The sequence below is a fragment of the Neodiprion pinetum genome, chromosome 3 (assembly GCF_021155775.2).
Source record: "Neodiprion pinetum isolate iyNeoPine1 chromosome 3, iyNeoPine1.2, whole genome shotgun sequence".
NCBI classification, from domain to species: Eukaryota; Metazoa; Arthropoda; class Insecta; order Hymenoptera; family Diprionidae; genus Neodiprion; species Neodiprion pinetum.
The window spans coordinates 15,430,351-15,444,899 of record NC_060234.1 but is presented as its reverse complement, the minus strand read 5'-3'; the positions used below and the strand labels follow the sequence as shown (position 1 = coordinate 15,444,899).

The window sequence follows — 14,549 nt, the reverse complement described above, 5'->3', positions numbered from 1 at the left end:
TTTTTTTTTTCATTTAGTGGCACTTGTCGGGTCTTTTTAAAACAAGCACAAGAAAATACAAGTCGAGCCATATCAATGTTGTAATGGCAATATCGAAATGGGCCCGCCAAGTACCACGCACTGCAATTTTTTTTTTCTTTTCAATTTCAATTTTGATTTCAATTTTTTTTTTTTGTCATCATTAGTTATAGTATATCAAAATCATCATTGGTGTCTAAATAAATTATACTTGGCAGTAGTATCTGATTTGATGACAGTTTTGTGGGGTGGCTGTTTTGTAGGTAATGTATGCATGTATGATTACCCCAGAAGTACGTCAAGTTTATTTCCAAAAACAAAACGCGCGTATTTTAGTGGCCTGATACGTACGCGCCGTATTTACTTTGTATGGAAAATTCTGCCAGATACATTGTAATTTTACATCTCTAGATACCAGGTTCGATTCCTGGCTCTGTCGTTAATTTTTCGAAATCACCAGTTTTTCAAATTCATATCTCCCAACAATGAATTTTCTCGTAACTAGTGATACTGCACATCCGCATATCATTTATTTAAGGTAGTAGCCCGGTGTGACGGGTTCAAAAAATCGATTTTTTTTTTTTACATTTTTCGGAAGAAAAACATCTTAAAAATATGCTATAAAAATTTCAGACATAAATTTTAATTATTCTTAAAGTTATAGCTAAAATAAGAGAGCGCGCCGTAGTGTGTATGAAAGCGTCGGTCACGCTGGAATTAATCTTTTTTGCTCGATGATGGATTTAAATATTTTTCATAAGTCTCTTTATTATCAAGTGATACAGCAAATAAGCGTCGCTGTCAAATCTGTTGCTGATATTGTGAAACTGACAACTTTGAGGAAACGGAAGGACTGCTCTATGCACCAGGCATAGCTGATTAATGTCAGTATAATTTTATTGAAAAAAATCTGTTGTCAAAACTTTAAAAGCGTTTTTCTCAAAACCATGTTTTCGAAAGTTCGGGGGATCACTGACTCAAAACTATTTAACCGATTTAGCTGAAAATTTAACCCGTTATTCTAGACACACATATCTAGATGCCGAAGCCTTAAAACATTTAATTTTTTAATTATAAACTATTTTATTTGAACAATTTATGAAGAAAAAAAATTAGATTTTGAGAACTTTTTTTACAAGTCCGCCATTTTGTTTTTGTTTTTTTATTTTTATGTATATTTAAGGTTCGGGACCTAAAATGAAGTCTACAGAATAATAATCTCTTTGAATTTTTTATTTCAGATGACTTTGGAAGGCTGTGTGTTTCCCCGAACCAACTCATCTTTTCTTTGAGGACTCCATATTGACGTCAAAAATTTTAAACAAATTATTGTAAAATTAACTTTAAAAAAATTTTTTTATATACTTCAAAACACCAATAAAAACATGTAAGAACTTTAAAACGATAGCATTTTATTTACTTTTTAAAAAAAAATCATGAAAAAACGTCTAAATTTCGGTCGTCACACCGGACTACTACCTTAACCGCTTTGACCGTCTTGCGTGTGCTTCCCATCGGAAGCGTAAGATTCCAACATGTAAACATTAGACTGGGCCAAAAAAATTGACGATTTTTTTTTTTGGAAAAACATATTGAGAATATCATTCAGTATGGCAAAAAAAAAATTTCATGAAATTTTAAGCCCTGAATAGTAACTTTAAGAGGTCTATCATCGCTATTTTTGATTTTTAGTAATAATTTGATGTTTTACGTCAGAACTGTCGAAATATTGAAGTGAAAAAATTTATGAAGAAGATTTATCTTGACCTTGGAGATTTGTTGATTAAAGTTATTCTTGGATATGAAGGTCACAACTCAAAACACTTTTTATCGTGTTAACGTTTCGGCCCTGGTGGGGGCCCTCTTCAGAACAATTTTATTTAAATATCTGTCACGAACAAAATAAAAAAATAATATACAAATAGGTTTGACAAAATAAGACATATTGATGTAAATAATATGCAAAGGTGTTGAAGCAAGTATAAAAGAGAGATTACCTCATATGCGATAACACTTCCAATTACATAAATGCGTGTTGGTAATTGAAGAATAAATAGAACAAAAAGGCAAAAAAGACAAAAACCGAAACACACTGCGTTCGCGACACGTAACTCCCACGAATTCATAATTATAGTTGGTTTGTTAAAAGAAATAAAATACACAGCCGTTATGGTTGAGTCAGAGCACATAAGCACAGTGGAACGTCTAGTGTGTAGTGGGAAGAGGTCGATCTCGATAGTTGTCAGAGCAACGCAGAGTCAACGGGTTAAACGGAAAACAAAATTTTTTTGTGTTAAGAAGGTAAAATCGAGAGCAAGCTCAGTCGGTAATGGACAAATTACAATGGTCGTATCACAGAGGTGTAAATATTGCTTAGATGTTCTATGTCTTGTTTACGGTTGACAGAATCAGGATGTGCTACGATATTGCACATTTATAACAAAAGCCTATTATAATACAAAGGTTCAACATCAATAATGCTAGCTTGAGAATAGTTAAAAGAGTGGTCGAAATCGATGGCATGTCTCGTCAATGCAGTATAATTATCCTCGTGTTCATGGATATTGCGTATATGTTCGGTTATCCTTGTGTGTAGTTGTCTACTAGTTTGGCATATGTAAGCCTTGTTGCAATGATTGCAAGGTATTTTGTAAACTACACCCGAGCGATTGCCCAGGGGTAAGGGGTCTTTACCCGAATCAAACAACGAGGATATATCATGTGCACATTTGCCCACAAATTGAATTTTGTATTTGGAGAATGTTCTATTAAGTGACTCAAACAAACCCGCAACATAAGGGATGGAAATATAGTTTTTTTGAATGGTCTGTGTAGTAGTTGTATCGAAATTGTTGTTAGTGCTGGTAGATGACAAGATGGAATCATATTTAAACTTTATATGTTTGTTAAGCAGGCAAGGTGGATAGTCGTTCTTAAATAGTACCTGCTGAATCAAGGACAAATTTTTATTGTGAAATTCCATGCTTGAGAGTCGGATCGCTCTGTCAACTAAGCAATTGATCGTTCCAATTTTGTATGATTTGGGATGGTGAGAATGGTAATTTAAATACCTTTATGACCAAGTAGCCTTGTGGAACCAATCAGTTTTAATGAGCTGATTGTCATTGATAATCAGGACATCTAAAAAGCTGATTTGGTGATTAGACTCTAATTCAGATGTAAATTGTAGTCTCGGATGGAAACTATTGAAAACTGAAAGCATTTCTGCGACTTTATGCGAAGGGACATCTGTAATTATGTCGTCTACGTATCTGAAAAAGAATGAAGGCTTGAAGTCTAGTTTATTAAGACAGTGTTGTTCAAGGTCATCCAAAACCAAATCAGACAAAATTGGAGAGAGCGGTGAGCCCATAGGTAAACCATACGTTTGGGCATATATGTTGTGGTTAAATTTAAATATGGCAGCCTTAAAACATATTTGCAATGCTTTTAAGAGTTCGTTACGTGGGACCGGAATTTTGTCCACCAGCTGATGCCAGCGCTGTTTGACAGCGTTGATTGCCAGATCTTGTGGTACATTAGTGAATAAGGATATAACATCCAGTGAAACTAAAATATAATCAGCTGGAAGACGAAGGTCCCTAATAGCATTCACCAACGCAAAACTATCTCTTATCCGTGACAAGGGAGGTATGATGTTATTACCTATCCATTTACTAAGGAAACGAGCCAGATTAATCGTCGGACTATCAGTGAAGGACACAATGATTCGTACCGGTGTATCGGGTTTATGGATTTCCGGTAGTCCGTAAGCTCTAGGTGGTAGGCAATCCGTTTTAGCAATTTGACGTCTCAGTTGATTAGAGATGAATTTGCTATTGACCCAATCAGTTGTTAGTTTTTTTACTTCTTGTTGCAAAGTAGAAGTGAGATCGTATCTAACAACTTTATAAGAATTATTGTTAGATAGTTGTTGCAACATTTTGGCCTCGTACATTAGTTTGTTCATCACAACAGTCTTGTTTCCCTTATCCGCCTTCAAGAAAAGCAAGTCCTGATTGTTGTTTTGGAAGATCTTAGTTTCTTTGATTTTTTTGTGAAGGACATTCTTATCGGCGTTAAGGGGAGCAGGAGTGTTAATGAACTTTTTTATTGTATTGGTGAAATCTTGCCTAGCCGTATTACGAGAATTAGAAGGAATGCAGGAGATCTTTGATTCGAAATCCGATATGAGTTTGTTGGTTGGAATGCGGTTATTCTTAAAAGGAATGCCATATTTAGGTCCCATTTTTAGTACGTCGATAACATTGACCGGAATCTCGGTGCTGCTGAGGTTTACTAACCAATTTTCAGAGGTCGTGTCAATTGGATTAAAATTGAGTCGTTTTTTGTTATTGATCAGACTAGCCAACTTGTTGATATTAGCCGTCTTGTAAGCGTTGAAGGCCGGTTCTAATTTCAAGTGTTGCGTGTCGAAGAATTTTTTTGACACTTCAACCGGTAATTCAATTAAGATGTCATTCTCCAGCGACAACAAAATATTTTGGTATTCAACAATGGTCGCGTGAGCGTCACTGATCTCAAGATTGAGTACCGACCTTTGAAATTTGTATACATTGTGTGTGTAAACAGAACGCGACTTAGACGTTTTAAAATTAATACCGTTCGAAATAAGCTTTGGGAATTTTAAATGAGTTGGTAGAATCGATCTTTTCTTGCAGTTCAGAAGAAAGATGCGGTGGTTTTTTAGCTTCAACAAGGACTCGGATATGGTGGCCCAACGTCGCAGCTTCCCCGCCAAAGTCTTTCCGTATGCAAGAGAGATGTCATGAAAAAACCCCATGGTTCCCACGTTTTATTCCGTTAATATGATGAAGAAGATTTATCTTGACCTTGGAGATTTGTTGATTGAAGTTATTCTTGGATATGAAGGTCACAACTCAAAACACTTTGCTCCCCTTAACGCCGATAAGAATGTCCTTCACAAAAAAATCAAAGAAACTAAGATCTTCCAAAACAACAATCAGGACTTGCTTTTCTTGAAGGCGGATAAGGGAAACAAGACTGTTGTGATGAACAAACTAATGTACGAGGCCAAAATGTTGCAACAACTATCTAACAATAATTCTTATAAAGTTGTTAGATACGATCTCACTTCTACTTTGCAACAAGAAGTAAAAAAACTAACAACTGATTGGGTCAATAGCAAATTCATCTCTAATCAACTGAGACGTCAAATTGCTAAAACGGATTGCCTACCACCTAGAGCTTACGGACTACCGAAAATCCATAAACCCGATACACCGGTACGAATCATTGTGTCCTTCACTGATAGTCCGACGATTAATCTGGCTCGTTTCCTTAGTAAATGGATAGGTAATAACATCATACCTCCCTTGTCACGGATAAGAGATAGTTTTGCGTTGGTGAATGCTATTAGGGACCTTCGTCTTCCAGCTGATTATATTTTAGTTTCACTGGATGTTATATCCTTATTCACTAATGTACCACAAGATCTGGCAATCAACGCTGTCAAACAGCGCTGGCATCAGCTGGTGGACAAAATTCCGGTCCCACGTAACGAACTCTTAAAAGCATTGCAAATATGTTTTAAGGCTGCCATATTTAAATTTAACCACAACATATATGCCCAAACGTATGGTTTACCTATGGGCTCACCGCTCTCTCCAATTTTGTCTGATTTGGTTTTGGATGACCTTGAACAACACTGTCTTAATAAACTAGACTTCAAGCCTTCATTCTTTTTCAGATACGTAGACGACATAATTACAGATGTCCCTTCGCATAAAGTCGCAGAAATGCTTTCAGTTTTCAATAGTTTCCATCCGAGACTACAATTTACATCTGAATTAGAGTCTAATCACCAAATCAGCTTTTTAGATGTCCTGATTATCAATGACAATCAGCTCATTAAAACTGATTGGTTCCACAAGGCTACTTGGTCATAAAGGTATTTAAATTACCATTCTCACCATCCCAAATCATACAAAATTGGAACGATCAATTGCTTAGTTGACAGAGCGATCCGACTCTCAAGCATGGAATTTCACAATAAAAATTTGTCCTTGATTCAGCAGGTACTATTTAAGAACGACTATCCACCTTGCCTGCTTAACAAACATATAAAGTTTAAATATGATTCCATCTTGTCATCTACCAGCACTAACAACAATTTCGATACAACTACTACACAGACCATTCAAAAAAACTATATTTCCATCCCTTATGTTGCGGGTTTGTTTGAGTCACTTAATAGAACATTCTCCAAATACAAAATTCAATTTGTGGGCAAATGTGCACATGATATATCCTCGTTGTTTGATTCGGGTAAAGACCCCTTACCCCTGGGCAATCGCTCGGGTGTAGTTTACAAAATACCTTGCAATCATTGCAACAAGGCTTACATATGCCAAACTAGTAGACAACTACACACAAGGATAACCGAACATATACGCAATATCCATGAACACGAGGATAATTATACTGCATTGACGAGACATGCCATCGATTTCGACCACTCTTTTAACTATTCTCAAGCTAGCATTATTGATGTTGAACCTTTGTATTATAATAGGCTTTTGTTATAAATGTGCAATATCGTAGCACATCCTGATTCTGTCAACCGTAAACAAGACATAGAACATCTAAGCAATATTTACACCTCTGTGATACGACCATTGTAATTTGTCCATTACCGACTGAGCTTGCTCTCGATTTTACCTTCTTAACACAAAAAAATTTTGTTTTCCGTTTAACCCGTTGACTCTGCGTTGCTCTGACAACTATCGAGATCGACCTCTTCCCACTACACACTAGACGTTCCACTGTGCTTATGTGCTCTGACTCAACCATAACGGCTGTGTATTTTATTTCTTTTAACAAACCAACTATAATTATGAATTCGTGGGAGTTACGTGTCGCGAACGCAGTGTGTTTCGGTTTTTGTCTTTTTTGCCTTTTTGTTCTATTTATTCTTCAATTACCAACACGCATTTATGTAATTGGAAGTGTTATCGCATATGAGGTAATCTCTCTTTTATACTTGCTTCAACACCTTTGCATATTATTTACATCAATATGTCTTATTTTGTCAAACCTATTTGTATATTATTTTTTTATTTTGTTCGTGACAGATATTTAAATAAAATTGTTCTGAAGAGGGCCCCCACCAGGGCCGAAACGTTAACACGATAAAAAGTGTTTCGAGTTGTGACCTTCATATCCATGAAAAAATTTATGTTCACTTATCCCTCTATAAAATTAAATTCCCTACAAAAAAGGTCTGATTATAGATTTTTGTCAGACAAGCCGTTTCCGAGTAATTAAGCTTAATAAATTGATATAATTTCTCGATTTGACTTTTTTAATTTGGAATTTCGTGACTAACGAATCAATGAATGTATAAAAAAGATCATGACAGATTCTTAAAGGAAATTGATTGTTCTACAAAAAAGATCTTTTAATATTTTTGCCTCAATTTAATTTTTCAAAAGTTATTTCCAATTAAAGTTAATATTAAGGGCTTAAAATTTCATGAAATTTTTTTTTTGCCATACTGAATGATATCCTCAATATATTTTTCGAAAAAAAAAAAAAAATAGTCAATATTTTGGCCCAGTCTAGTAAACATTCATCTTCATACATTCTTACATCGGGTGCTCAAGAGACAAAAACTTTCTATTTATTGTAATTTTACCTTGGATACTTGGGTAGTCACAATAAGTGATCAGAATATTCCTTATGATCGACAAAGTGTAAACACTAATGCAAATAGCCGAATAGTGATTTCGATCATTTAACCTGAACACGTAACAAATTGATGACACATTTTAGCGACTAATGCAAACCGGGCTAGTACCACACGTCACAACGCATTCTAGTTTATGTTTTCGTACGTATAAAAAAACTTGAAAATGAATTTGTACTGCTATTATGAACAGCAATATCGGCTCTTGAAAGTACTTTCTTAGATCAAAGCCCTGCGATTGTTCGTACTCATGTGATTGAATCTCGAAGTCAGAGAGGGTGCGACATCAATCATATAAATAATTCAATTTACCTCATTTTTTCCCGCAATTTAGCCAAAATCTTTATGCCGGGTACTTTCTTCTTCTTCACAGACAGATTCCTTCTCTTCTTAGCCATCGCCGGAGTGAATACTGACTCGAAATAATAAAAAACACGGTAGAAAAACACAAGCAAAAATAAAAGCGCGGAACACTATCCACGTGCCGAGCGACGAGGATTCGAACGAGGGGAATTGTAGTGGGGGGGTTTCAGTCTACTCTCATCGCCCGTAATTCGCATGGTCGCCGGCCAACGCGATCGTGGCGCTAGCAGCCGCCCGCCTTTGGCGCGAAAAATTTGCTGTTTTATGCTTCGTGATTTTCCTTCTCATTTCTTCATTTTTGAAGATAATTAGGTTCTTAGGGAGTCATTTTGAAGATAAAGAATGGATCTGTGTCGCCTTCTTTGCCGAATTTCGAAAAAAAATTCACTGTCCGCTGTGTCTCACTTCAAAGATAACGTACTTTCAAGTACGTTTTTCGCAAATCTGAGAGCGAAATCGAAAATTCGGCAAAAAAGGCGACACAGATCTATTCTTTATCTTCAAAATGACCCCCTAAGAACCTAATTATCTTCAACAATGAGGAAATGAGAAGGAAAATCGTGAGTCTCTGTTCGCGCGCGCTCGTCGAGGCATAGGCAACGCCCTTAAGCTACCTCGATAGCCAAGAAAACATGTTTCGTATATTTTTACATAGGATATTGGATGGGAAGAAAGTATCCGTATGTGAAGCGTGAAACACGTTTATCATTTCAGAAATTTCAGAATCATCGATAGACTCGTTCAAACTGTGCGCTCATAAGGACCTGAGGCCCTCCGAAGCTCAAAAATAGTAAAGAATTGCAATTTTTGCCCTACATTATCTGGTCGTCGGCAAACGGTAATAGCGGAATCTTGATCGGCCGGATCGGTCACGCGCAAGCGTTCGCTAACCTATGCGCTACAACAATTGCCACCGGCAACCGGTGATAACAAGATGCTTGTTTACCCTTCTGTTATTCTACTTTTGTGTTAATTATCATTGGTAATTTTAAATGCGGACGTTTCCATCATGCTTGTCTGAATGCAGATATTTTCAAACTACTAATCTTGCTGCTCGCCTAGCTGCAAAGAAAGAAAGTCAGTCCAACGCAAGTCATCGTGCAGAATCGTCAATAACATATCGTATACCGCTACCTGGACTCGGGTGAAGTTGGCGCTGGTCGATTTTGACAGATATTTTAATTTCACTTGTTCCGGCAGTTAGTACTGAATTTTCGAAAAATTTCGAATTTTGAGATTTATTTCTCAGTGATGAGTTCAACGGCTCCGGGCATTTTCTTGATATCCGCACCCAGGATTTTGCGTATTTTCAGAAAAAAAAATTCGAACATGTTTTTAGTTCCCAAAACGGAATTTTTTCTCTCGTACGTGTTACGTCCGGTATATTGCCACACGTCTCCATCATCTTGCCACTCTCCCACGACCCTTGCAGCATCCTTATTTCATTCCTATCCTCCTATTTCTATTCTGGCTCACGCCACTCGCTTTTTGCCGACTCTGCTACTTTTATTCCCCACCATTTTGCACACGTTACGTCCAATCCTCTTTACCTCAAGCATTACGATTTCAACGTTCGACACGAACAAGTCTGTCTTTCCAACACTCAACAACCTTACGTACAGCTTTACTCATCAATTGTGAACTACACGCTTCGCTCAAAACTACTCTACAAATTATTTAACCAAATATACATATGATTGAGACTAATTTCCTAAGCAGGTTCCGTCGTATGTTTGTTATTAATAAATAAGCTTCGGAACTTACATCTAATAGAATTGATCTCTAAGTATTTGTCACAGAAATTGTTGTTTATTTTTTAGCGCGTGCTTTTAGTTTTGAAAATGTTTAATTTTAGAAGTTTATTTTTGTTTCGATAAGGTTGATTTATTTTTATATCCATGGTGCGTTTCTTTGACTAAAACGGCTCATCTGTCAAAAGTGTTTTATTTAATCACTTATATACAGACTAAATACTAAAAGAGTCCAAAAAGTCGATTCATAACTTAAAACAATATGGACTGTAAATTTAATAGGTCATCTATAGCAAAATGATATTTCTTTCCTTCTAAAAATATACTGACTTATGTCAAAAGCAAAATATTCGAAGTTAAAAAAAAAAAATTAAATAACAATTTTTGAATTAAAAAAACTACAAAGATTCAATAAGTGGTTATCAAACTTGTCGGAAACCTTTATTGTAATTGAATTATCCTTCACATCCTAATAATATTACCCCAAAAGTCAAAATAAGATCTCAGCTGCGAAATCGTTCTTGGCAAATTCCCAAAAATCAACTTTTTTGAGATAAGCCAGTATTCTATTGAGACTATGACATCCTTAAAAAACAAAATAGTATTCATAAATTCAGGTTCACTTTTCCGTACTACAAATTCCTCAAGTTTAGGATTTGCGATGCACTCGCATCCTGATATAAAAAACCTGTGGTTAACACTTGAAAGACAAAAGACTTATGATAGATTTAGCTACAATATGTAATACTTTTGATGATTGCATGTTTAAATCTAGAGTTGCAGCTACAAATCAATGAAACAAAAAATAGAAACAGATTACTTACCTCATTGTTAATTTTCATACCTCTGTAGGAAACTAGGTTCGAAGTTAGATAAAAATTACCGCGAACGATGATATACTTGTAAACCTGGGTGCTCTTGATTCTGAGTCTTCTAAGTTCAGTTGGTGTAAGATTAGGTTGGCAGTATTGGAAGAGCCCGCAGTGTACTCGCGGTGTTTTGAGTAAGCCGAGCTCAACCGGCTTTGTGTAGCTGCTCCGTTTTGTTTCACTGCAAACGTAATCTTTGACTAACTAAACTTTGGAGCCGCAGAATTGAGGGTACCCAGGTATACGTGATCTTGTATAGAAAATTAAACTCATATCTACGCAATTTTGTTGTGGGAACCATATATTCCAAACCTATAATGGAAACTGAAACAACCTCTATAGAGAATCATATGGGGGTAATGTCCTAGCAGAATTTTTGTATCGCAAATCACATTTATGCCTCCAGGAAGGTTTCACAATACAGCAGGGCGTCGATTACACGGGTCAACATGAAATTTGACTTTGATTGCAAAGCATTAAATTTCGGTAGTTTAGGTCGTAATAAGACGGAAAAAAAATATATGGCATGAAAAACTTTGCTTTTGTGCTTAGAAGACTGATTGAACGAAATTTTTAAAAACCTCGGATTTTAATTTTTGATTGAAAATAAAACTATTGAAATAAAAATGTTTATTATTTTTATTCAGTTTTACTATCAAATTAGCTTACAGAAAAGTGGAAAATAACTTAAAAGTGCACACTTTTACTTTTTCTTTTATGTTCATAGCTACTTTCTCTCAATAAACCCCAAATATAGTCGCCCATCATGTTTTCATTGTATTGGCCTTGATAGCGTTGTTCAAAATTCATGATGTCCTGATGGAAACGTTCTCCTTGCTCTTCGGAATAGGCTCCCATATTGTTTTTAAATTTATCCAAATGAGCATGCAGCATATGTACTTTTAATGACATCCTGCAGCCCATGGCCTTAAAATTTGTAAGCATGTCCTCAACCAACTTTTCGTAGTTTTCAGCTTTATTATTTCCTAAAAATCCAGAAACTACTGCTTTAAAACTGTTCCAACTTGCTTTTTGAGTACGATTCAGCAACGTTGGAAATTTTTCATCGGCAAAAATCTGTCTTATTTGCGGACCAACAAAAACCCCAGCTTTAACCTTTGCTTCCGATAACTTCGGAAAAAATTTTTTTAAGTATCCAAAAGCTTCTGAAGTTTTATCCAGTTTTTTAACAAATTGTTTCATCAACCCTAACTTAATGTGCAAAGGCGGCATTAACACTTTGTCCGCTTCAACAATCGGCCTTTTTAAAAATATTAAAATCAATTAAAATTTATGGAAAAATTGAAAAATGAGTATTATTATTATAACTATCACAAAAGCAAACTTTATACCGAAAAAAGGTATTTTCTTTTCGTTTTTGTGCATAACTAATTGGAAAATAATAGTATAAACTTTAGGACAAAGAACGAAAATTTTTTTATAGAGTCGTGTTATCACTCAAAAGTGCAATAATTTCAATCTGCTCGAGAACGAAATTCGAGTAAAGTTTTGTCCCGAATTCACTACAGAAAAAGTAAAATGACTTTCGTATCTATTTCGCTACCGTATTATGCAATCAGTATACTTGGAAATGAAAATTGTAATACATCCATTTATTAAATTTACAATAACGAAGCCGAAAAATAATTCGTGTACATCACTTCATAACGAAAGTTGTTAATTATTCGAAAACTGAAATTGCAATTTATTATTTCAATAATATTATTCAGTTTTAATAAGTTTATTACACCAATGTTTGATTACATTGCGGTAATAGTCTGACAAATATGCAGAACCGGATTCTTGAACAATGTGTGAATTGACAATCCTCAACCCTAATAATGCTTTCTGTGCATTTAAAACAAATTTCGAACGCGAAGAGTGATTATTTTTGTTGAATTTCGTATTCAAATGGTATGTCAAATTACCTTCTTTAATTAAATTTAATCAACTTCGGAATGAAATTTGCCACACTGAAATTCAGTTTTGTCAAAATAACTGCACCGATGATTGACTATTTTGCGACAACAGCATGCGTAAATATGCAGAACAAAATTCTTACAAATACCAACTACAGGTGTGGTAAATTCACAGTACCGAGCCGGAATAATGTTTTGTATGCATTGCTGTAAATTTCCAGCAGAATTTTTTAACAGTGTATGCCAAATTGATATGATTCGGAAAAAAATACAAATCAACATTCCATTAAATAGTGCGATTATTTAGTGAATTTTCGTTATTTGTCAGTTCGGCAAACGAATTTTCAAGTTTATGGTTCATGAGTTATGACCTGACTAGTGCAAAATCATAGCAGTAAACATAACATAGAAACCCCATGAATATCAAAATCAACATCGCTGATGGGGCACGAGTATTCAAATGATCTTGAAATTTTAGTGATAGTGAAAAATAAGTTGATTGTGAATAATCGACTAAGACTCGTGTCAAGTGCTCAGTCTCTCTTCAGACTCACTATTCATTCTTTTTCCCTCTCATCTAGAAGCCTTCTTCATTTTATTCGACTCAACAATCTGTCGCACGTCTTGCGCATACTCGACCATCTTCTCTTATTCCCAGAACCCCGATCAGGAATGCTTTCTGCATTCACTCACGCTTTGTTCTACTCATCGTAAGTTACTGCATCTTTACCTGTCACCTGCGCACTTCTCATTTACCACCTGAACTATTCGTTTCGTCTCCACCTTGCAAACCAATCAATAAACATGAAACTTATGTTCTAATAATACCACGCATTTATTGAACCTTACTGCTCGATGTTTCGGTTGTTCTTACGCGCAAAAGCTCGGGAAAAAACGACCCTCAAGTCGTTACAGTCATATTTTATGAAAACTCTAAGTAAACTACCGAATTAATAGTCAATTGAAGGAGATAAATCATAAGAAAAGAAATTTACAAATTGTAAGGAGCTTTGGACCTCGCCCTGGGGAAAACGGGATCGGTCCGGCGAGAACTTGACAAAAGAGGCGTTCTCCAACCCGGCAAATAACAGATGGAGGTTTATTTCATAGCAGCAAAACAGGGGTTGGGCGCCAGGCTCCGGAGAGCCGAAAAAGAGCCAACGCTCTCGCAAACATCTACAAATTCGGCTGAACGCACGAGTTACCGACTCGAACGGCGTCTCTTAACAATAGTAGGCAGCAATATCATGCTGTAACGAGACTCGACATCGAAACTTGACCGACTAGTGGTCGGTGAGGGGAGCGTGGGCATGGAGATAAAATAGTTTAATTAGAAATCAACAGATTGTAGATGTTTCGCCAGCATGTTTATTTTACAAAAGCCATAAGGCAGGGCGAAGGCTGAACAATTGAAGACTAAATAAGACAGCAAGCGAATTCATTGAGGACGGTAGGCTTCGATACAGTTCAAAATAACTTGGAAAGAAACAATGCGGTAGGTAATGACCAATAACAGGTGCGAAACAAGTGATAAGTAACATTACAAATGCAAATATAAGCCGTGCGACTATCGCTCGCAATTACGTCGTAAAATACTAGCTAAATTTCGGTCTCGGCATCAACGGCACGGGCGCAGACACACAGTCGCTTCCCCTCTTTCTCACTCACACTCACACGCCAGCTAAGGCACGACCGAGGAGCGGCACGGCACGGCACCCGACGGTTCTAATCTCTGAATCTTATAACAGAAACAGCAGAAGGCGACGGAACGACGATTTAGAGCTCTTTATCGATAATTAATAAGCAAGTAAAAAAGAATTCAATGCGAAATCGGCTTAGCCGCCACGAGGCTGGCTGGCGTTTACCAATATGGCCGAACGGGCCAGCCGGCTACCTGTTG

At 36.2% G+C, this 14,549-nt stretch overlaps 2 protein-coding genes across 2 annotated transcripts; one reads left to right on the top strand and one right to left on the bottom strand.

The window, feature by feature from the left end:
• Positions 1–3,091: 3,091 nt before the first annotated feature.
• Positions 3,092–4,822, bottom strand: LOC124214355 (uncharacterized). The gene has a single exon (XM_046616620.1). The coding sequence runs from the start codon at positions 4,820–4,822 to the stop codon at positions 3,092–3,094; it is 1,731 nt and encodes a 576-aa protein (XP_046472576.1).
• Positions 4,823–4,847: 25 nt separating this feature from the next.
• On the top strand, positions 4,848–5,948 carry LOC124214353 (uncharacterized). The gene has a single exon (XM_046616619.1). The coding sequence runs from the start codon at positions 4,848–4,850 to the stop codon at positions 5,946–5,948; it is 1,101 nt and encodes a 366-aa protein (XP_046472575.1).
• The last annotated feature ends 8,601 nt before the right edge of the window (positions 5,949–14,549 follow it).